General features: G+C 41.0%; 2 protein-coding genes across 13 annotated transcripts in view; both read left to right on the top strand.

The window, feature by feature from the left end:
- LOC144338848 (uncharacterized) overlaps positions 1–13,281 on the top strand; it is a 113,241-nt gene extending 99,960 nt beyond the window's left edge. For both annotated transcript variants that reach the window (XM_077989673.1, XM_077989672.1), the window contains one exon: positions 13,211–13,281. The gene's annotated coding sequence lies outside the window, so the exon portion shown is untranslated. The remainder of the gene's footprint in view (positions 1–13,210) is intronic.
- The window catches only part of ARHGEF9 (Cdc42 guanine nucleotide exchange factor 9), a 179,421-nt gene extending 157,071 nt beyond the window's left edge, over positions 1–22,350 (top strand). For all 11 annotated transcript variants that reach the window (XM_077989670.1, XM_015127575.3, XM_015127569.3 and 8 more), the window contains 2 exons: positions 13,211–13,279; positions 19,095–22,350. In XM_077989670.1, the coding sequence (XP_077845796.1) occupies positions 13,211–13,279; positions 19,095–19,276 (251 nt within the window). In that variant the 3' untranslated portion in view covers positions 19,277–22,350. The remainder of the gene's footprint in view (positions 1–13,210; positions 13,280–19,094) is intronic.
- Positions 22,351–25,351: the final 3,001 nt, after the last annotated feature.

Genomic DNA, 25,351 nt, shown 5'->3' with positions numbered 1-25,351 from the left:
AGGTCCATCCAGATTATGTAGGATATTCTCCCTTATATAAAGTTAACTGATTAGGGCCTGTATTAGTCCCTTTTCACAGTGCTATAAATAACTACCTGAGACTGGGTAATTTATGAAGAAAAGAGGTTTAATTGATTCACAGTTCTGCAGGCTTCACAAGAAGCATCACTGGGAGGCCTCAGGAAGCTTAGAATCATAGCAGAAGGCAAAGGGGAAGCAAGCATCTTCTTCATATAGTGGAAGGAGAGAGAGTGAGAGAGCAAGGGGGAAGTGCCACATAGTTTTAAACCATCAGATCTCGTGAGAACTCACCCACTATAATGAGAATAGCGTGGGAGAAATTGCCCCCATGAGCCAATCACCTCCCACCAGGCCCCTCCCCCAACACATGGGGATTACCATTCCACATGAGATTTGGGTGGGAACACAGAGCCAAACCATATCAGGGGCTTTGATTACATCTGTAAAATACCTTCATAGCAACACCTATATTAGTGAGGACTATAGTGAAATGGGCATATCAATAAATTCATCACACTTTTCTTATAAACAGCTGTATAACATTCCATAATATTATGTAGTAACCACAGTCATCTCTTGCTATGCACGGGATATTGGTTCCAGGACTCCCGTGGATATCAAAATCCATGGATGCTCAAATCCCTTATATAAAATTATATAATATTTACATATAACCTATGTACATCCTCCATATACTTTCAATCATTTCTAGATTATTTATAATACCTAACACAATGTTAGGTATTATGTATGTAATGCTATGTAAATAATTGTTATACTGTATTGTTTAGGGAATAAAGACAAGGCAAAAATCCATATGTGTTTAGTACAGAAGCAACCAGCCGCTTTTTTCTGATTATTTTTGATCCATAGTTGATTGAATCCAGATGTGGAACCCATGGTTACAGAGGGCTGATTGTTCTTTTTTTTGCTAGACATTCATTTTATATTTAGCTTTATTTCCCACTACAGATATTGCTGTAATATATATCTGTGTACATATCTCATTGTTACTTATTGGTGCTTTTATTCCTGTAGGATAGATACCCTAAAGTGGAATGATTGAATGTTAGAATGTGAACGGTTTTAATACATACTTACATATTAAATTCTGAAAGATTTGTAGAATCTATACTCCTAGCATAATTTTATGAGTACCTACTTCCCCATACCCTCACCAGCACTGGATAGCATCTGTTTGTTTCAGTTTGCCATTTTTCAACTAGTAAATTGAAAAAAAGTGTTGGAACCTTTTTTTTTTTTTTTTTCCATATGCTTAATGGCTATTTTCATTTCTTTTGTGAATTGCCTCATACCCTTTACTCATTTGTAGTTTTTGTCATTCTTTTAAAATAAATTTGGAAGGACTCTATATTCGGGATGTGACACTTTGTTGGTCATGAATTTCACGTTTTCACCAGTCTGTTTTTTGTCCTTTGAGTTTGTTTATATTGCCTACTTCTATAAATATTTAACTTTTTACTTTGAAAAAATGTATCTATTATTCCTTTTTTGGCCCCTAGTTTCATCTTGCTTAAGATCTCTTGCCATCAAAACTATAAAATTTCCTAATTAAAAATATACTTTTGGTTTATTTTTAGAACTGTAATCCACTGGAATTTACATTTTTATATGGCATGAGGAAGGGGTCTCATTTTTTTCTTCCAGGTGGATATCCAGTTGCATCTGCATCATTTATTAAATAAATCATTTATTTTCCACACAATTTAAATGCCATTTTTGATATATAGTAACTCTGCATATATACTTAGATGTGTCTTTAAACTTTCTATTCTGTTCCACTCTTCTGTTTGTCACTTCTTGTATCGAAACTATACTGTTTTAATTGCAGTATATTGAGAAAGTTTTAATGCCTGGTACAATCAATTCTTATTCACTCTTCTTTTATCATTGTTTCTTAGCAGTTCTTAGATGTTTATTCATTGATATGAATATCAAATTTATTTATTCTAGGTTTAAAAATGCTGCCATAAAAACTGGCATAAAAAGCCCATTTGGATTCTGATTGGCATTATATTAAATTTGTTAATATGTAAAGGCTTGGCAATTGTTATTAAGTTTTCACATTTAAGAACAAGGCTCTGCTCTTCTTTCATCAAAGTCTTGTTCTGTATGCTTCAGGAAAATGGTAGAGTTTTCTTTAGACTCTGTACATTTCTGCCTCTTTGTATGTTACTTTTGATAATTTCTATCTTTCTGGGAAATTGTTCATTTCCTCTGGATTTTTAATTTAATGCTATATATCTACACATAATATTTTCTAATTATTATATCTTCCATAATTGTGGTTATCTCTCTTCTTTCTCATTCATAATATTTCATATATTTTTATTTTCTCACTTTAATCTTTTTAATCAGGCTTATCAGGGAGAATTGATCTTTTTATGTATTTATGATCATTATACATATTTTTAAGGTACATGTGATATTTTGATACCTGTATATGATGTGTAATGATCAAATCAGGGTAATTGCGATATCCATCACCTCAAATGCTCATCTTTTCTTTGTGTTGGGAACATTCCAAAATTTTTTTAGCTGTTTTGAGATATACAATAAATTATTGTTAACTCTAATTTCCCTACTGTCCTATCAAAAACTAAATCTTATTTCTTCTAACTGTGTTTTTGTATCTATTAACCAGCCCCTCTCCATTGACCTGAGCCTTTCCTTCTTATCCACTGATAATCACCATTCCACTCTCTATCTTTATGAAATCTATTAGGGGAAATTCAGCCCCTGATGTTTCAACATGGGTCCTTTTCTATTTTTCCTAAGTGTCGGCTGGTCTGAGAAATAAAGGGAAAGAGCACAAAAGAGAGAAATTTTAAAGCTGGGTGTCCGGGGGAGATATCACATGTCAGCAGGTTCTGTGATGCCCCCTGAGCCATAAAACAAGCAATTTTTTATTAGCAATTTTCAAAGGGGAGGGAGTGTACAAATAGGGTGTGGGTCACAGAGATCACATGCTTTAAGGGCAACAAAAGATCACAAGGCAGAATGTTAGGGCGAGATCACAAGGTCAGGGCAAAACTAGAATCACTAATGAACTTCTGTGTCCCACTGTGCATGCACTGTCATTGATAAACATCTTAACAGGGTTCAAGACCAGAGAACTGGTCTGACTAGAATTCACCAGGCTGGAATTTCCTAATCCTAGCAAGCCTGGGGGCGCTGCAGGAGACTAGGGCATGTTTCATTCCTATCTACACCTGCATAAAGCAGACACTCCCAGGGCGGCCATTTTAGAGGCCATGCCCTGGGAATGCATTCTTTTCCCAGGGCTGTTAATTATTAATATTCCTTACTGGGGAAATAATTCAGTGATATTTCTCTTGCCTGTTTTCAGTAATAAGAGAAATATGACTCTGTCCTGCCCGGCCCACAGGCAGCCAGACTTTAAGGTTATCTCCCTTGTTCCCTGAAAATTGCTGTTATCCTGTTCTTAAGGTTCTTAGATTTCATATTGTTCAAACACACATGCCCTACAAACAATTTGGGCAGTTAACGCAATCATTACAGGGTCCTGAGGTGACATACATCCTCAGCTTGCAAAGATGACAGGATTGAGAGATTAAAGACAGGCATAGGAAATCACAAGAGTATTGATTAGGGAAGTGATAAATGTCCATGAAATCTTCACAATTTATGTTCAGAGATTGCAGTAAAGACAGGTGTAAGAAATTATAAAAGTATTAATTTGGGGCACTAATAAATGTCCATGAAATCTTCACAATTTATGTTCTTCTGCCATGGCTTCAGCCAGGTCCTCCATTCAGGGTCCCTGACTTCCTGCAACATCTCTCCGTTTCTTTTTATATAAATGTGCCATGGTGATGAAGGCTTGTTCGTTCTCTTGATTTTGACGCAGGATTCTTTGACTGGTCTGTGACTGGTCTGGCACACTAAAGATGAGCCGATTAAACAGAGAAACATAATTCCAAAATTTACTACAGTGGAGCCCCCAGTAGACTTAATCCAAGTGGTGGGGTTTAGTCCAGAAAGGTTTTCTGCCACCTGATCTAACGCCTCAACTCCAGGCACAATGGATAAATGATCTTGGGAGGCTTCAAAAATTTGTTTTTTTTTTTTTTTAATTTAGTTCTGTCCAATGATAAATTATCTTCCCTACCCAGAAGGTGTCCTTTGACCATTTCCTATGAATGATCAGTCTCGTTGTAGGAATACAGGATGATACGGAAATCCGAAGTATTCCAAGCACACTGCATTCGCATGCAATATTGGAGACTCCCTACTTGATCTCCAAGCCAAATAACAGACTGTCTTAAATCATTAATTTGATTAGCCAATTTTTGATCAATGCTTTGTTGAGAATTCCACCTTTGGGTGGAATTGGCTTGCCAATCATTAACAAAATGAGCTGTTTGAATAGATTGATGTAACGCCATTTCAGTAGTGGTGGCCATTGCAGTGCCTATAATTAGGCCATGATCACAGCAATTAAAGTGAAAACAAATCTCTTAGATCTTTTTAGAATTCGCTGTAACACTTCATTAATTAAATGTATTGAGGGGGAGGATTCCCAAGGTCTGGGCAAGGTTACCAGAATCCAGATTCCTTCTCAAGCTCGAACCAACATTACACTTTTCCTGGAGTCAAAATGGGAGTTAATACAAGTGTATAAATGACAATTAATACATTGGACAGTTTGATTATTTGTCCAAATTTTGATACTTCCCACTAACAGCATGTAAGGAGGCTTAACACAACTCTGTATGGGAACAGTCAGTTTAGAGGTAAGTGAAACAGAATGTCTGGATCTACGTTGATACTGAGAGAGGGGGATGGTAGCGGGGACACAGACAGAATAGTTTCCCCTTCCCATACTCGCAGCCCAGACATAGCAATAGCCAATTTCCAAAGTTCTGGGTGTTTTGGGCTCAGAATGGGGAGTGTCATATGAGGCCTCGAGGTGGGAGGGGGTAAATGCATTTATCTTCCCATTTTAAGGGAAAGAATGAGCTGAACCTCCTGTGCAAAGTAGAATGATGATTCTCGTTCTCCCAATAAGAAATAAAATAAGTAGCCTCCAGGCGTTTCCTTCCTCCAGAGGAGCAATTGTTTTTTAAATAGCCCTTTGGTGCCCTGTCTATTACTAAACCATATGAGTCATTTTTCAATATTACCGCATGTGAGTTAGCACAGTCTTCCCAAATTAAGGTTTTAGATGGGCCCTCAAAATTTTTAGGGCATGGTTTTCCTGCAGGTTTATATTGAAAGTATGGGGTATCTCCCATTACTCCCCCTTTCATTTGTTTTAAAGGAGAAAGGGAGAGGCTATGGACCAAATGGCCCAGTTCCTCTGTAGCTGATCTTTCCGGAAGATAAGCAGCCCAGACTTGAATTTCTAGGTGGTACAACCAGGTGCATGTCTGAGGCACAGAGTGGGGTATTTATAACCCATGGTAATATTAAATGCAGTGCCTTCTTCTCCTGGTTGAGCAGAGCAACAGTCACCTGTAGCTCCAGGCATCCACACACTATTGTTAGTGTAGATTTCTACAGGAGCATCTCTCCAGGTGAGAGGTCGAATAAGTGGAGGAAAAGGCACTTAAGCCAAATAAGAATAATTTTGTGTAGCAGGTAAATCAGTGTGAGAGGAAACTGGTGAGACAGAAATTATAAGGAGGATAATCATTAAATAAAACCTGTTGTAAGTGAGATTCAGTGCTGAAGGAGGAAGAGAAGAACAGAGAGATGTTATTTTTAGGCTAATAGAAATGTTGAGATTTTTAGGTTTGTAAGGAGAAAAAGAAAGGTAATCAGGAGAAGTGTAATTAGTTAGATGGGTCTCCATTGCCATCAGGGAGGATTGAATCAGACCTATTGTGATTTGGTGTGCCAGCTTTTAAGGAGTTAGCACAGATCTCACCACATCTGAGGGCAGTCTCTGACACAGACCTCTTTTCCATGTGGTTTTCGTCGTCAGTATTCACACGAAGCTTGAGTCTCCTAGTGGGTATCCAGACAGGGGATTAATGATCTCCTGGTGAAACACAAGCATATCCTCTCCCGCACGTTGTAATTGTGCCAGGTTCCCAGGTATTGGTTTGGGAGTTTTTCCATAACACTAGCTTGCCTTTGTTTAGGGAGAATTTTTTGCCTGTATAATGGCATTCAGCTACAGTTAGATTATTATCTTTAGGAACATTTTAAAAATTTAAAGTAAACAATGTTAAATGTAACTGGGAGTGGTGGGTAGTTAAATTATGTTTTTGTTGTTCTGACTGTTTGGACAATCGGATTTTAAAAGTGCAGTTGGCCCGATCCACCACAGCCTGTCCCTGAGGATTGTAAGGGATTCCAGTAATATGGGAAATTCCTCATTGTTTCATAAATAAATCAAAAGCCTTACTAATATATCCAGGGGTGTTGTCTGACTTTATTTGATATGGAAGCCTCATAACTGCAAAGCAAGAATACAGATGTTTTTTAACATGGGCCGTGCCTTCCCCTGTTTGGCAAGTAGCCCAGATAAAACCTGGGAAGGTATCTACAGAGACATGCATGTATGACAGTCTGCCAAAGGAGCTAACATGAGTCACATCCATTTGCCATAAAGCCTTAGGAGTTAGGCCTCTGGGATTAATGCCAGGTTCCTGATTTGGAAGTACAAAAACCTGGCACTGAGGACAGCTGTGAACAATAAGCCTAGCCTGTTTCCAGGTAAGGGCAAATTTATCTTTTAATCCAGCAGCATTGACGTGAGTGAGATTATGGAACTCCTGAGCTTCTTGGGTTGCAAAAGAGACCAAACAGTTGACTTTATGATTACTGGCAGACACAGGTCCTGGTAAAGTGGTATAAGATCTAATATACATAATATAGAAAGGGTGTCTACATTGGCGAACTGCCTGTTGTAACCTTGAAAACAAAGAAGCCAATTCAGAATTATCAATATGTTTGACAGTAGTGGTTTCTATGTTTTTAGTGGCATGTACAACATAGGCAGAATCAGAGACAATATTTAAAGGTTTGGGGAACTCCTGTAAGGCAGTAATGACAGCTATTAACTCTGTCTTTTGAGCAGAGGTATAAGGGGTAGAAATAAGCTTGTCTGTAGGACCTACATAACCAGCATTGCCATTACTGGAGCCATCAGTGAATACTGTAACGGCCTCAGGAATGGGCTGATCTTTGGTTAATCGAGGGACCACCCAAGACGTCATTTTTATAAAATCAAACAATTTGTTCTTTGGATAATGATTGTCAATAACGCCAATAAAATTAGCCAAGTGAATTTGCCACAGTACAGAACGTTGAAAGGCGGCTTGAACTTCCAGCCTATTTAAAGGAACTGCAATTAAATTCAGATCAAATCTGGAAATTTTAAGTATTCTACACCATGCCTGTCTAATTAGAGTGGCCATTTGATCTAGATAAATACACAGTTTTTGACACAGAATGAGGAAGAAAACACCACTCCACTAAATCATTATGTTGAACTATTAGTCCAATAGGGGAGTGTAATGAAGCAAAAACCAGAAGCTGAAAAGGCTGAAACGGCTGTACTCTAGGTAAATAGGCGGTCTGGATTCTTTCCTCTACGAATTCCAGTTCTAGTGAAGCCTCGGGGGTCAAAGTCCTGGGACTTCGGAGATTGGAATCTCCCCACAGCATAGAAAATAAGTTAGACAGTACATAGGTTAGAATACCTAAAGTAGGTCTTAAATAATTAATGTTACCGAAAAGTTTTTGGAAGTCATTTGAAGTTTTCAAAGAATCTCTCCTAATTTGAACTTTTTGAGGTTGAATACGTTGTTTATTGACCACCATTCCTAAATATTGAACAGGAGTGGTCTCTTGAATTTTATCCTGAGCGACGTGTAATCCAGCCTCTGTAACACGGCGGCGCAAACTTTGATAATGGTCAATTAATTCTTTATCAGTGGGGGCAGCAATTAAAATATCATCAATATAATGAAGAATATAGGCCTGAGGAAATTGGGCTCGAACTGGTGAAAGCACTTGCCTAAGCTGGCAGATTGTAGGACTATTTAGCATTCCCAGAGGAAGTACTTTCCATTGATAACGAGCTGCAGGCTCTTGATTATGGATAGATGGTACAGTAAAAGTAATTTTTTCACAACCCGATTTAGGTAAAGCAATATGAAAAAAACAAAGATCAATAACTATGAGAGGCCAATTTTTAGGTATTAAAGCAGGGGCAGGCATGGCTGGTTGGACGGCCCCCATAGGTTTAATTATAGTGTTAATGGCCCTTAAATCAGTTACCATCTGCCACTTGCCTGATTTCTTTTTTACTAGAAACACAGGAGAATTCCAGGGGGAAAGAGAAGGTTCCGCATTTCCAAGTTGTAACTGTTCAGAAACTAATTGAGTTAAAGCCTCTAGTTTTTCTTTAGAAAGCGGCCACTAATCTATCCAAACAGGTGTGTCAGATTTCCATTGTAAAGGGACAGGATCAGGAGGTGTTGTAGCGGCTGCCACTAAAAAGGATAATGTAAACCAGCTCTGTCTTCTTTTACAGTAATTGGGAGGGGTTTAGTAATCCTTTCATGTTTTGAACCGAGACCGAGTCCAGGAACAAACCCCATGTTTTCCATCATACACAGACTGGGAGCACTATAAGAGTTATGTGGAATATTAATTTCAGCCCACCATTGTGCCAGCAAATCTCTACCCCAAAGATTAATGGGGATTGGCATGATATAAGACTGAATTGTACCCTTTTGACAATCAGAGCTGGTGCAAGGCAAGATAAATGTGCTCTCATAAACTTCCTCGGATTTTCCAACACCTACTAGTCCCATGTTAGCGGGATGCTTAAGCCAGGAGGAAGGCCATAAATTAGAGTAAATAATAGAAACATCAGCACCAGTATCTACTAGGCCCTCAAACTTTCTTCCTTGAATGTGTATGGTGCAGGTGGGCCGTTGTTTAGAAATTACAAAAATCCAATAAGCGGCCTTTTTGCCGCCGGAGCCCATCCCACGTGTCTTATCTCCTTTGTTTAAAATGATATTAGGTAGTAAAAGCAATTGAGCAATTGACTCACCAGCTGGAATGGAAACAGGAACCTTGACAGACACGATTAATTTAATCTCTTCAACAGAATCAGAATTAATGATACCAGTATGAATGGTGATTGCTTTAGCAGAGGTGGATGCCCTAACTAACACCAGGCCCACCAAACGTTGAGGTAAAGGGCCAGTGACCCCCGTGGGGACAATTAAAGGCAAAGAGTTAGGTAGTAAATGTAGAGGAATAGTATACAGAGATTGACCACCCCGCCCCCTTCCACAGAGGTAGACAAGCATTGTACTGAGACAGAAGGAGAGGCTGGGACCCATTTGGGTTGGCTGTAGGTAAATTTGTTGGTGCTGGTGGCTGCATTGGGACCACCTGAAGCGGAAACGCAACGTTGGTCTGAGTCTGAAGCATCCCATTTGATATCAGGGCCTGGGACCGGCCCCACTCCCCGTTTTCCTGGTGGTGTGGCAGGGATTTTCCATACTTACTTACAATTACTTGCCCGATGTTTACCTTTGCAACAATGTGGGCAAACAGTAGCATCAGCATTTGGCCGTGTTTGTTGAGTAGGCTTGGCCACTTTTAACAGTGCAATTTTTTCGAGTATGACCAAGTTGACTGCAATTATAGCAGGCTCCAAGAAAAGAATTAGTGGGACCAGTTTGGTTGGTGTCCTTCATGGCCCATGCCCATAAAATAGCTTTGTGGGTGTCTGATCCAATGCCTTCAGAAGACTTAATATATGCAGGCAACAAACACCTCATGATCAGGTAAATTTTGTTATTGGATAGAACGCATGACCATTTTACACTCATGATTCACATTTTCAAAAGCTAACATACAAAGGACAATACATTGAGTGTGCTCATCAGAGACAGATTTTTGAACGGCATCTTGTAATTTAGCTAAAAAATCAGGGTATAATTCAGAGTGACCTTGTTTAACCATGGTGAAAGAAACAGGAGCTTGGCCAGGAGCGCATAATTTATCCCAAGCTCTCATACACACCTTTGTTACTTGTTCCGTGGTAAGAGCGTCAAAGTTTAATTGGGCATAAGCATCAGAGAAACTACTGGAGCCTGTGAGCTGAGCCTGAGTAATTAGAATGCCATTAGTCTGACTTAGCTGAGCCTGCAAACGGGCCTCTTCTGACCACCAGGTACGAAATTGTAAATGCTGAGATGGGGTTAGAACAGCTTTTGCCAAAAGGTTCCAGTCTAAAGGAAGCAAAATGACCTCAGTACAAAAAGTTTCAAATACCATTTTAACATAACGAGAAGTAGGATCATACTGAGTACAAGCATCCTTAAATTATTTTAAAAATGTAAGATTAAGAGGTACATAACAATGCATTTGTACACCTTAGAAGTTAGGAGGGTCTAGCCTAACTGGATAAGTCCATGCATCTAATCCACTTGTTTCTTTGTTTTGGCATAATAAGCATTGCATTGAAGTTTCAAGAGTAGGCATCTGAGATGGAGTTGGCATAGAAGTGACAGGAAAAGCATGTGTAGATAAGGGAAACTGAGGGTGAGGGGGTCGGACCGGAATGAGAGTGTGAGAAAGGGGTATTGAGGGAGCAGAAGGAGCAGAAGTATACTGGTGATTACTGGTGTCCATGTGTGAAGAAGGGTACAGAGCAGGCTGAGTGGATGGCAAACTGACCGGTTGAGGAACTGAAACGACAAGAGGGTGAGGGGCTGAAGTGGATGGGGGAGGGCCTGAATAATTATAGGTACATTGTAGTTTGGTCCCGGAGCCATTAGGTGATTCTGGAGGTTTGAAGAGAGAAGAATTTACATATATATGGTCCCAGGCTGTCTGAGTCGGGCCGCAGGAGCTACTGGTACCAGCTCTTCGTGAAAAGAAATAAGATCATCAGGGGGTGACCGTAATCCAAAGTCACCAGAGTTAGACATTGAATCCTCAACATTGTCAGATGGGGGAGGAGTAGCTGAAGGGACAGAGGCTGATCAGATAACAAAGTCAATGCAGGAGAGGATGGTTGAGGAAGAGGTGGAGGGTCATCAGATTCAGAGAATTATGGTAACTGTAGGGGATCATGGGATTGGTGTGGCATTAGGATGGCACTACCAAGGCCCAATCACCCCAAACAGTGGCGGGAACATAATTCCCTGTGGAGACCAGTTCCCAGAATGTTGCACCAACATGATCCCATAGTTCTACATCTAGGGTTCCTTTATCAGGAAACTAAGGACAGTGTTTTTCCACCACCTTGAATAGAGTGACCATATTTTCCATGGTTATTTGGACACCGCCCTGTTCTAACAGGAGCTTAATGTAGCAGAGATAAGCATGACCTTTAGACTCTGCATGACCCATAGTTAACCTGGACCATACACAGACTACTCACCAGTCATCAGGGAGTCAAACAAGCATTTCTGTGGACAAAACCGATGATGTTTCTCCACACCTACCAAAGGGAATCAGGTTCCCACGTGCACTTGGGAAAAAAAACATGTGGGTGCCAGATATCAGAGGAAATTCAGCCCCCGATATTTCAACGTGGGTCCTTTTCTATTTTCCCTAAGTGTCAGCTGGTCTGGGAAATAAAGGGAAAGAGTACAAAAGAGAGAAATTTTGAATCTGGGTGTCCGGGAGAGACATCACATGTTGGCAGGTCCGTGATGCCCGCTGAGCTGTAAAACCAGCGAGTTTTTATTAGCAATTTTCAAAGGGGAGGGAGTGTATGAATAGGGTGTGGGTCACAGAGATCACATGCTTTAAGGGCAACAAAAGATCACAAGGCAGAAGGTCAGGGCGAGACCACAAGGTCAGGATGAAACTAGAATCACTAATGAACTTCCATGTCCCACTGTGCGTGCATTGTCATTGATAAACATCTTAACAGGGTTCAAGAGCAGAGAACCGGTCTGACTAGAATTCACCAGGCTGGAATTTCCTAATCCTAGCAAGCCTAGGGGTGCCACAGGAGACTAGGACGTGTTTCATCCCTATCTACACCTGCATAAAGCAGACACTCCCAGGGCGGTTTTAATATAAAATGTCCTTTTTATTTATTTTTAGATATTTTATAACTTCAGGTATGGTTTCCTTTTGATCCAGGGTTTATTCATAAGGCTATTACACTGGGTGCAGTGGCTCATGCCTGTAATCCTAGCACTTTGGGAGGCTGAGGTGGGACGATTGCTTGAGCCCAGGAGTTCAAGACCAGCCTGGTAAACACAGGGAGACTCCATATCTACAAAAAATAAAACTTAAAAACAATTAGCCAGGTATGGTGGCATGAATCTGTGGCCCCAGATACTCAGGAGGCTAAGGTCGGAGGATTGCTTAAGCCTGAGAGGTCAAGGCTGCAGTGAGCCATGATCATGATCATGCCACTACACTCCAGCCTGGGTGACAAAGCAAAACCTTGCCTCCAAAAAAAAAAAAAAAAAAGGAAGAAGGCTATTCCTTCCAATATTTCAGATGAGGATTCTAGTAATATAATGTCTGTTTTTTGTTAAGTAAGCTGTCCTTTCTGTTGTGAAGCTTGTCAGAGTTTTTTTTTTTTTTTTTTATCCTGAAGTTTGGGAATTATACTAGTCAATATGTAGATGTGCATCTATGTATGTTCATCCTGCCTGGGACTTAGTAAAACCTTTTACTCTTTCTACAGTAAGTATATATATATATTTTTTCCCCTTAGCCAAGTTTTTGTTACTTCTTTATTACTATTTTCCATTTGATTTTTTCCTCCTTCTGAAACTTTCATTGTCTGTATATATATTTTCTTTCTGAATTATATCTTTTGCCTCACTATGTCCTTTTTTATAGTTTTGCTTTTGGTTACAAAATATTTTTTTTCCCTGTGTCATGCTTTATTTAACCATTCTCCATTAACAGACTCTTAGCCCATGTCCATGATTCTTTTTTTGGCTCTATTCTGTGATGTGCATTTTTGTAGCTAACTTTTTGTTCAAGTTTGTGACAAATTTCCTTAATGAAATTCCTAGAAAGAAATTACTGGGTTAAAGGGAATGATTTTTTTTTTTTTTTTTTTGTATTTCAAGATTTTTGTTATGTCTTATGTCTTACCAAATCTTTCTTACAGAAAAGTTTACTCATTTATACACTCAAGAAGGGTATGTGTTTCTCATTTTAAAAATCATATATTTTTCTTTTTTAGGCTTTGAAATTTCTGAAAACCAGAAGAGGCAGGCTGCAATGACTGTGAGAAAAGTCCCTAAGCAAAAAGGTAAAGCTGCCTTTACCTCCTCAGCCCCACTCAGTCTCTGTGAAAGACTGTGGAATCAAAAGCTATATGCTTACATATTCCTAGGCCCATTTCTGTGCTGAGGTTTACTTGAGGGTGGTGAAGGAATATCCAGGTCCCTAGGTGTCCTTGATGACAGGGAGCAAATGGTTTTAAATGCTTAAGGCTAAGGAGTGAATGGTATAGGGTGTTGGTGTCCAAAGATAGCTCATTGAGTTTAGCAAAAAGAGAACCTCTGTTCCTCTTTTTTTTCTTACTTAAAAATAAGAGAAACTTTACTAATAATTTAGAGATCAATGGACAGTAGTATATATATGCTTTATTAGTAAGTATAGTTTGGGCGTGATGGCTAACGCCTGTAATCCCAGCACTTTGGGAGACCGAGGCAGGCAGACCAAGGAGATCGAGACCAGCTTGGCCAACATGGTAAAACCCCTGTCTCTACTAAAACTACAAAAATCAGCTAAGCATGGTGGCACACGCCTTTAGTCCCAGCTATTGGGGAGGCTGAGGCCGGAGAATCACTTGAACCCGGGAGGCGGAGGTTGTAGTGAGCCGAGATTGTGCCACTGCACTCCAGTCTGGCGACAGAGTGAGACTCCATCTCAAAAAAAAAAAAAGTATAAAGATATTGTTCAGCTTTCTGTCACTGGTCTGGGGGCACGTGCCAAATCAGGAGCCCCGAATCACAATAAAGAACCTCAAACTGAGCCAAGACAAAAGATTCAGATATTCTCTTTCTTTCTCTCAACTGCAAGCCAAAGTATTTAAGAAAAAATACCTTGCAAATCAATTTAAATCTGAAGTAAAGCTTTAGTTTCTCTTTTATCATGAACCAGAAGAAAACTACCATGCTCAGTCAAAGGGAAGGAACTACCTTCTGCTTATTAGAATACCTATTCAGTGTCAGTCACTTTATATAAGTTATTTCATTTGATCTTTATGATAATCCTGAGAAGCTGGGCAGTATTAACTATTTCTCAGATGAGGTAGCTGAGGGTCTTTGAGTGAAGTAACTCTGAACCTTAAATTGGCTTGACTCAGAGTCCACTGTTTTCTCCTCTCCATCTCAGGGTCCTGATGAAGCCCCATGCTTGGAAAAAGAGTTTGGTTTTCTGTCTTGCATCAATTACTGACAGCTGCTTCTATTACTGATAGCCATTTTCACTGTCCCCAGGTGTGGGCAATCTTAATGAGACCTTACTTTCCCCAGGCCTTTCCTTCTGCTTTCTCAGTCTGCTTTGTGGTTCTGAATGAATCACCATCCAAAATGATCAGATTCAAGTCTCCTGAAATTTCCAGCAGCCATGTAAAGCACTATTTTTTTTCCATTGAAGCTCCTTTTGATTGAGGCTGAATGCCTGTGAACATCTGATTTCCAGTTAAGCAGTGAACCTAGCTCTGCTGACTAGACATGCCTCCCCTTCAATTGCTTATTACTTCTTGCTCTTGGGAGGCCCTTATTGTCTCTTTTCCTCATCATGGGACTGTGATTCCCCTTATATAGGGAATAAGGCCAGCCTTAATTAGCCACCAAAAAGTTGGGAGTTAATTTACGGTGGGGAATTAACTCCCAACCTTTTGATTGCTATAATAACATGTGAGAGATGGTGTTAGAAAGCAATCTGGAGTTAATGTCAGTAAGGATATGGCCTATATCAACATAACTCTAAGATTTTGCTCCAATTCCTCAGACAAAAATGTGAGCAGAAAAGAGCCCCAGCCAACTGAAGTTTTCAGGCTGCAAAAGGGATACCGTCTTAACACCTTGCCATTGTCTCCTGGATGCTCTCAACTTCTGAACTTTCTCACTCTGATTTCCGCAACTTCCCCCACTGTATTCTTCAGCATTCTCTAGAGGGACAGAACTAATAGGATATATATACGAGTTTATTAAGGAGTATTAACTGACACAATTGCAAGGTCCCGCAATAGGCCATAGGTCATCTGCAAGCTGAGGAGCAAGGAAGCCAGTCCGAGTCTTAAAGCTGAAGAATTTGGAGTCTGATGTTTGAGGGCAGGAAGCATCCAGCATGGGAGAAAGGTGTAGATTGGGAGGCTAAGCCAGTCTAGTGTTTCTGTGTTCTTTTGCCTGCTTTTTATTCTGGCCATGCTGGCAGCTGTTTAAATGGTGCCCATCCAGATTGAGCTTGGGTCTGCCTCTCCCAGTCCACTGACTCAAATGTTAATCTCTGGCAACACCCTCACAGACACACCCAGCAACAATACTTTGCATCCGTCAATCCAGTCAAGTTGACACTATTAACCATCACATCCACCATGCTAACCTTTATGGTACTCCTTTATCCAAGCCCAGTTCCCTCAAGCATATCTGAGACTGAATTGTCTTTTCACTGAGAACACTTCAAACAAGGGAATATCTATAAAGCAACCAGGAGTTAGTTAACCAGAAGATAGCCCTGCTAACTCATGCCAAGCATTTTGGTCAAGGTCCTTCCCCACCCTGTGTATCTCCAGGCCATTCCTTTTAGGGCCTTTCTTGTCTCCCAGTGTCTAAATACTGGGTTCACTTGAACAGTTCTTTCCTTAACAGCAATTCTAAAGTCTTCAAAGAAATTCATTTAGTTTCCTTCCTTCCTTCCGTCCGTCCGTCCTTCCTTCCTTCCTTCCTTCCTTCCTTCCTTCCTTCCTTCCTTCCTTTTTCTTTTTCTGAGATGGAGTTTCACTCTCATCATGCAGGCTGGAGTGCAATGGTGTGATCTCGGCTCACTGCAACCTCTGCCACCTGGTTTCAATCGATTCTCCTGCCTCACCCTCCCGAGTAGCTGGGATTACAGGCACCTGCCACCATACCTGACTAATTTTTGTATTTTTGGTAGAGATGGTGTTTCACCATGTTGGCCAGGCTGGTCTTGAACTCCTAACCTCAGGTGATCCCCCCGCCTCGTCCTCCCAAAGTTCTGGGATTACAGATGTGAGCCACTGCACCCGAGATTACTGCAAATCTCCTCCCTTGTTTCTATTTTTGGTCTTCAAGACTCTCCTAGTCCAGGGCTGTAATAACTGATATATTTTGAGACTCAAGGGTGCCATACATGTGGAAGTGGTTCTCAAATGTAGGAATTCAGTAGTTACAATATGTACATGGGAAGAGCAAGAAGGGGTTCTTTAAGATAACCATGAAAGCTGGGTTCCTTGACCTTTTCAATGACCCATCACAGGAAGTGTGGGGCATTGTTAAGAGGTCTCCAATGCAGATGTCACTGGATAGGTACTACTCTACTGTCCCCTTCCAACCCCATCTGTAACACTGGGACATTATCAACTCAGTCTACTGCTCTGGGACACGGGGAGCCTGGCTGAAATAACAGTAGAGAATATCAGTTCTAGCCCCAAGAAAGGCCTTTTCACTTGACCTTTGTCTTTCACGCTGCTTTCATTTTAAGAATTAATGTATAACTTCTTGAAAGTTATATGCTAATTCCTGGTACATAAACCTAATTAATTTGATCAATATACAGCTCCCCATGGCTATGAGCACAGACTCCATCTCCAGAGACTTTGGGGCCAGCACAAAATCAAATGAGTCCCCTAGAATAGCTAAAATGATCTTGAAAAAGAAGAATAAAATGTGAGTAATCAATCCACCCAGTTTCAACACTCACTATATAGTTATATTAACCAAGACAATGTAATTTTGGCAGAAGGGTGGACATATTAGATCAACGCCACAGAACCCAGAAATAAATGTACACAAATATGCCCAATTGATTTTAAAATTTATTTTGTATTGATATGTAATAACTCTACATCTTTACTGAGTACATGTGATACTTTGATACATGCATACAATGTGTAATGATCAAATTAGGGTAATTAGGATATCTATCACCTTAAACGTGTATCATTTATTTGTGTTGGGAACATTTCAAATCTTCTGTTTTATTTATTTTGAAATATGCAATAAATTATTGTTAACTACTGATACCCTACTGTGCTACTGAACACTAGAACTTATTCCATCTATCAAACTGTATTTTTGAATCTGTTAACCAACCTCTCTACATTTCCCTAACACCATCCTTCCAAGCCTCTAGTAACCATCATTGTACTCTCTACCTTCATGGAATCCACTTTTTTAGTTCCTACATTTGAGTGAGATCATTTGATATTTGTCTTTCTGTGCCTGGCTTATTTCACTTAACATAATGAGCTCCAGTTCCATCCATGTTGCTGAAAATGACAGGATTTCATTCTTTTTGTGGCTGAATAATATTCCACTGTGTATATATACTACATTCTCTTCATCCACTCATCCATTGACAGATACTTTGGTTGATTCCATATCTTGGTTATTGTGAATAGTGCTGTGATAAACCTAGGAATTCAAATATCTCTTCAACATACTGATTTCCTTTATTTTAGATATATACCCGGAAGAGATTGTGGTTATAAAAGTGTAACAACAGTGATCCTTGTAATGATGGAAATGTTCTATATCTTGACTGTATCCTGTTATAATGTCAATATCCTGGCTGTGATATTGTACTATAAGTTTTGCAAAATGTTACCATTGGGAAAACTGGGAACTTGGTAAAGAGTACACAGGATCTCTATTATTTCTTAAAACTGCATGTGAATCTGTAATGATTTCAAATAAGTGCTTTTTTAAAAAAAAAATCAAATTAGTACTCACAAAACTCCCTCTCTAATATCTCTGTATTGTCTCTTGGCATTCAATACCCTAATACTTCTGACACCACCTTGCAAAACTAGCTCTTAGAAAAGAATCTGATCTTTCTCACTGAAGTGCCAATGGCTGATGATGGCTTAAATGATACTACTTCCAGAGTAAAGGAACTTAGTCATCAAGCAAAGACAAAGTAACTGTAATGTTGGAATTTCAGACCCTGAGTAGAAGATGAGGAAGGTATTTGGGAGCAGCAGAGAAGCCTTCCTGGCATGTCTGAATTGTATGCTGTATGTCTCGTCCTATTCTGCTGTGAATGTAGATCAGGATTGAACTTTCACTTTAGGCCTCCAGGTTCCTGGTATCCTCCATTAATGTGGATTTTGCTTTGATGGTTGCAAACCTATCTACAAATGTTGAGAAGTCTTTTAATGTTAGTGTCATTTAAGCTATTCAGTTGGAAAAGACACACATATATTCTGTCTTCCTTGCTCCCCATGAATTATACCTTCTGATAGTAAGTTTACTTTCTCCTTCACCCACTAATGTCAATTCCCTATTAAATGCAGGTTCATCACTCTCAACCCAGGACAGAACACTAAATCACTTGTACCTTATGCTTTTAGAAAATTTCTCCCAGAAACTTATCCTGAAGTCAATAGTTCTTAACCAGGCTCTTTTAAAACTTCCAGGGGGTACCTGGAAAAGGAGAAATAGAGTGTGTTGGGTTCTTCGCAGGACCAAGCCCTGCATAAGGGATTCTGGTGTCTTGGAAAGAGCTCTGAACTGAGAAGTCGAAGAATGTAGGTTCTAACCCTTGCTTTGTCACTAACTTACCATGTGACCTTGGGTATGACATTTCTTTTCAGACATCAGTGTTCTCACCTGTAAAATAGATGATAGCAATACCCAAAATTTCTTTGACACCTGACTAGATGTGGAAGTGTGTAGGGTTGCGGTAGTAACCATGGTATTGCAAAATCTGTTTGAAAGAGGAATTCTCCCCTTGGATGATTTGTAATACTAGTTCACACTCTCTAAACCAGTCTGCCTTGAGTTGTCTGCCCAGAGTGGTCACTGGGTAATTTGAGAAGCCCTTTGTTACATAACTTATACCCTTTCCCTTTGATCTCTCATCTACTCTAGGTGTCAACTCTGCCCGCTCAGTTCCTCCGTCCTACCCACCACCGCAGGACCCGTTAAACCACGGCCAGTACCTGGTCCCCGACGGCATCGCTCAGTCGCAGGTCTTTGAGTTCACCGAACCCAAGCGCAGTCAGTCACCATTCTGGCAAAACTTCAGCAGGTTAACCCCCTTCAAAAAATGATACCTACAGGGAGGCAGATAATTTTAAAATAAAGTAAATAAAATTATATTTATAGATGGACCTTTTTTCGGAGAAGCACTGTTGAAATTTATACACACACACACACACACAGAGACCCTTGAGTACACATACACACACACACACACACACACACACACACACACACACACACACATACACAGAGAGAGAGAGAGAGAGAGAGAGATAAGGAACAAAAGTGTTTTCTGTTTTTTGGGGGAAGTGAAATCTGTGGTTGGTAGGAAGAGGTACCAATGACTTCCAAACATGTGATCCCGTCTTAAAAGTTTTCCATTTTTACCCCATCCCCCTTCCCTTTGCTTTCAGAAGTTGACATTTCTATTTATTCCTTTTCTTGTTAAGATAATCTCTTTGCTCCCCTGTGAGTGATTCACTGCCTTGTCATTACTACCATAGATGTTTGTATTTTTTTTTCTTTTCTGATGATACTGATGTTGATGAATTTTTAATTTTATTTGATGTGGTAGAGTTGGGAGGTTTGGGGGTTTTTTGCCTCTTTTACTTTCCATTGAGGAAGGGAATGATCTCCTTTTATCCTCTCCTTCAGCCAATCATTTTCAAATGTTCCTTCAGCCCTGCAGTTGCCCCAAATAACCTTTTTTCAGCATCCTCTGTCCTCAGTCATGCCAGTCTGGACATGCTCTGTTGTGCCCTGTGACATAACTGCTCAGTATTCCTATTGCTTTTACTGTGTTTTAGGTACTGTGGAGAGATCAAAAAACCAAACAGAAGCAGGGGAGTATCAGACTATAATGATGCTGAGTGGACTTCTGTTCAGGGAACATTTTGCATTTTGGGGGTGTTTCTTCTATCACTGGGGTTTCCCATGTTGCAGCACTGCTGGGTCATTGCAATTTTACATCTAGGAGTTAATTTGATCCAGGTGTTCTCTTTTTTCAAGTCACTTTTGTTATAGGCCTCCTCCTAGGCCTGTCTCTCCCTTAGCCCAAAAGATCTGAACTGGAAGCAAAGAGGTTGAGATTCTGCCTCCCAGAGGAGGGATTTACCTGCCCCCTAGTACCAGATAGGTTTAGGGCAGGGATCCCTAAAGCAATCAGTTCAGTGTCCTGGTTGTCCCTGCTCCCATTTACAGTGTTGATAGGAGTATGGAGGGGTTCAAGACAGAGCCCACCTGACCAAGATCATCAGCTGCCTTCAAATTACTGACCTGGACAGGGTCCAAGGCTGATAGTAACCTTTTACAAGAAAGAACAGGGATGGGAATGGAAAGCGATAGCCTTGATCCACAGTATTGTACCTGCATTTTCTACCACCCCAAAATTGTGTGAGACTTCTCCCATTGTTAACAGATTGCATGGACAATCTTCCCTGGCTTCTTTCTTTCCCTCTCTCTTTCTTCTTTCTCCTGCCATCCTAGCACAGGAGGATTTTTGGTATTGATATAGTTAAAGCTGTTCTGGCACTCAAAGAAGGCCCTGTTTCCAACATCCTCTCTTCCCAGGACATTTGGGACAAGTGAGTGCGGGACCCAGGGGCAATTTTCCCTCTGAATAAGGGGTCTGAGGCAGGGTTGCTACCCTTAGGCTAGCTTTTGGCCAGCTTTTTGCTTGGGAAAATTGAACTTCTTTCACAAAGAGGCAGGCTTCCTATGGGTGTCGGAGTACCTGTTTTTCCTCCACAGAGAGCCCTTTTCATGGATAGACCTTGAACAACAAAAAGGGTATAAAGGAATAAGGATGAACTCTGCTGTGGAGAGCAAGCCACTGTAGTGAGGAATGTGGAGATTGTGAGTCTGTCCTAAACCCCATGGGAGAAGACTTCATCATGAAAGGACTTCAGCTTACCAAGCAGCAGCCATAGCTGTGTGGAGGCTTCAGCATAGCTAACATGTTTACTGCTCTATGCTTCCTGATCCAGACCAGGCATTAAACAGCCTGGGAATCTTTTCTTTGTGGGAATCAAATTACAAGCTATTTAAGCTTCTATTCCATCACAACCAAGTCAGATTTGTATTATAAGTCAAGGATGAGCCTAATCTGGGGAGAGGGCCGGGGCTCGGGACTGGCCACCGCTGTTCAGCACATGACCTAACTACGTAAGCCTCCTTGGCAAGGCACCTGGTGCCCAGCATCCAGGCTAGAATATCCTGTCTGGCAAACAGAGTGTTTTGGTAGCTGTGCAGGCCTCCCTTCAGTGTACCTCTTTTTCCTACTTCTCACTCCTCCTCACTAGGCTTGGCCTTGACATGCTTCTTTGAGGGTTGGCAGCACACCGGGAGGGGATGCTTGGACAAGTTTCTGGGCCTACATTTCTTAACTAGGCCCTCTCATTTCCTCCCTCCTTGGGCCTTGTGCCCAGGGCTCCATGATCAGGGATATTACCTCTCAACCCTCACTTCTCTACTGAACCCACTGGCATCACCAGATGCCAGTAATTTGTGAACAACAAGAAATCCTGTTGGTTGGAGTATTCCCACAGCCTGTAGCATCAAAGCAGACCAGTGGCCAACAGCCCCAAGGGGAGCCCAATTAAATACCTGGGTTCAGTATCCTAACCTGTTGTGTCCTGACAGCAATGGTAACCCCAAGAATTCTGTAATCCTCTCATTTCCACATGGCCCCGAGCTCCCTTTTCCTCAACTCAATGAGGCCAGGATTTGCTCTCCAAAAGGCTTTGCTAATGTGTTCTATGGGACCTGCTACCGGGAGTCCTAAGACAGACATCTAATTATTCTCTCTTTTTTTCTCCCCCTCTCTCTATGTGTATATTTCTAATGGATCTATAAGAACAGCAACAAGAGAGTTCTAACAATTCTAGTGTGAAGCCAAATAGTGATCTTTTAGTGCTTTGGGGATGGGTGGGCTGGGGTGGATGGATGGGCAACAGTGACTTTGATTACCCTTGCTGCTCTGCATTTGCCAGTTTGTTCTTCTGTTTCTTTTATCCGACTGTTTGACTCTGTCAAACAAGTGTCAAAGTTGTGTGTTAAAAAAATGTTTAACAAAAAAAATGTTGTAATGACACAAAGCCTTATGAAAATATTTATGGAGTTCAATAAAAGAAGTAAAAAGACACCTCCTGGCATAGCTCTCATTCCTGTGTGTGTGTGTGTGTTTGTGTGTGTGTGTGTTGCCAATTGTGAAATAAAGGGAATTTGCCTAGTATGAGGCAGCTTACCCCAATCTAGCCTTGACCTGCCAGCCCTGCTGTTCTATTCCCAGGCATCCTATGGGCCACCTGTGGCCTTCCATGTGTTTTCTGGAAGAGTGGACCACAAGGATTATGTTTGATCCTGTAGCCAGGGGCAGTCAAATGTCTTTATGGATGGGACTGTCCTTCATGTCACCCAGCCCTTTGATAAGACTTAAAGGTCCATTTCTGACCTTGCTCTTTTTCTTTATACCAGCAATTCCCAATACTGGCCCTGGGCCCTCATGGAAGCTTAAAGACTGCCTTCTGAACCCATCTAGAGACTATATCACTTAGGAATTTGCAACTCTCAGTTCCTTCCTAAAGCCTTTGGTCCTGGCTCTTCAGAGGTAGGATATCTTCCTTATCTATTCCTCAGAGTGGGTAGAGTAACCTTACTATTTCTTCCATCATAGTGTCACCTGCATGTAGATGTTCCTTGCTGTCAATAGGCCTCTATGTGGTATCTGATACTCCCTGTGGGAAACCCAGTAGAGGTTCCTTTTCTGACATTGCCTTACCTGCCTTTCTTCGGAGCAACTAAACACCCCAATAAAATGCTTATTTACTAAAAGGGTCCAGATAATTATTCCAATTCATAGAGTTAGAAGGGGGAGCAGATGGTGGGCCTCTGGATTAGAGTGTGAGCCCTGTCCTCCTTGGCCTTCAAGATCCTCCCACCACCACCCCCAGGATTTGATTTGAAGAAAGTGATAATTAAACCCTCCTCTCCACCAACTTTTCCCCTTTCTCCATTTCTTGGCTCTCCTTATTTAACCCCTTCCTCTGCTATCACCATTATTTCCCTTTTCCCTAGAGTCTGCCATCTCTCCCCACCAAAATCAGCAGGACTTAGTTCTCAGCAGTCACTTCTGCATCTTGCCAATTCCTAACTTCCCCAATTTCCAGAAATAAATCTCAGTTACCTCCTGCAGAGAACAAGAGGGCAGCATCTGGTCTCAGTCTTCCCTGACTACTTTCCAAGGGCACTAGAAGTGGGGAGACAAATGGTGGGGGTCTTCTAAGATAAACTTGGTTCTCTCTTAAGGTACCTAAAATGAAACACTTCATCACCATAAGAATCATTTCTGAACACCCCCTGTGACAGTTAATACTGAGTATCAACTTGATTAGATCGAATGCTACAAAGTATTGATCCTGGGTGTGTCTGTGTGGGTGTTGCCAAAAGAAATTAAGATTTGAGTCAGTGGACTGGGAAAGACAGACCCATCCTTAATCTGGGTGGGCACAATCTTCTCAGCTGCCAGCATGGCTAGAATATAAGCAGGCAGAAAAATGTGAAAAGAGAGGCTGGCCTAGTCTCCCAGCCTACATCTTTCTCTCATGCTGTATGCTTCCTGCCCTCGAACATCAGACTCTAAGTTCTTCAGTTTTGGAACTCGGACTGGCTCTCCTTACTCCTCAGCTTGCAAACAGCCTATTGTGGGACCTTGTGATCGTGTAAGTTAATCTTTAATAAACTCCCATTTACATATATATGTGTGTGTGCGTATATATATATATACACACACACACACATATCCTACGAGTTCTGTCCCTCTAGAGAACCATGACTAATACAAATTTTGGTAACAAGAGTGGTTCTAGAGGAACACAATACTAAGGATAGAGTTCTTTCATTGGTTTTGGAGTTTCTGGAGTTGACTACTTAATGCGATTAGACCCCAAATTGCTAAGGACTGTACTTCTAATAATATGGATAACACTGATAATCTTTGATGTGAACTGTTTAGAGAGTAATGTAAAATAAATGCATTTGATACTCCTGATTCACTGTTCATGAGAGGCAAGGAGTGGACAAAGTGATGAAAGAAAATGATGAACTCAATGGATTCTGTCTCCCGGCTTCAGAAGCAAATACTGAGTCTCCAATCTGCTAAGATTGCCCTGAGTGAGAGTCTTATCTAATGCAGAGAAAGAGTTGAAATAGGGGAAAACAGACACAAGCTCTTATCATGCAAGTGGCTGACCTGCAATGCAAGGTACATGTACAGCCTCACCAGGTGTCTACTGTTAAAGTGAGGACATTGATTAGAAAAGAATGGGACCCTGGAACTTGGAATGGGGACATTTGGGAAGACCCTGATGAACCTGAGGACACTGAGTTTGAAAACTCTGATGAACCCTTTTGCCAGAAGGAACAGCTTCCCCATGTCCAGTAATGGCAACATCCCCTCCTTGACCCATGCTGCCATCAGCCTTTCCGCCGTTGTCTGAGGAAATAAACCCTACACTGCCTAAAGCAACAGTGATGGCCTCCCCTGAGGCAGTTGACAGGACAAATAATGTTGATTTTCCTCGGGAGCAACCCACAACATCTGTTTGCTTCTAGACCTATAACTAAAGTCCTTGCGGGCCCCTAGAGGTGAGGTTGAGAGTATGACCCATGAGGAGGTGGGCTTCACTCCAAAAGAACTGCTTGAGTTATCTAATTTATAAAAGCAAATCTGGAGAACAGGTATGGGAATGGATATTAAGGGTATGGGATAATGGTGGAAGGAACATAGAGTTGGATCAGGCCGAATTTACTGATTTTGGCCCATTAAGTAGGGACTCTGCTTTTAATGTTGCAGCTTGGGGAGTTAAATAAAAAGGTTCTAATAGTTTATTTGCATGGTTAGCTGAAAGATGGATTAAAAGGTGGCCAACTGTGAGCAAACTGGAAATGCCTGATCTCCTTGGTTTAATATAGAGGAAGGGATCCAAAGGCTTAGGGAGATTGGGATGATGGACTGGATTAATCACTTTAGACCTACTCATCCCAGCTGGGAGGGTCCAGAAGATGTACCCTTGACCAGTGCCTTGCAAAATAGATTTGTGAGGACAGCACTTGCATCTTTGAAGAGCCCTGTAATTGCTGTTCTC

The sequence above is a fragment of the Macaca mulatta genome, chromosome X (assembly GCF_049350105.2).
Source record: "Macaca mulatta isolate MMU2019108-1 chromosome X, T2T-MMU8v2.0, whole genome shotgun sequence".
Taxonomy (NCBI): Eukaryota; Metazoa; Chordata; class Mammalia; order Primates; family Cercopithecidae; genus Macaca; species Macaca mulatta.
Note: the sequence above shows the minus strand (reverse complement) of the source record. Positions and strands in the feature narration are given on the sequence as shown.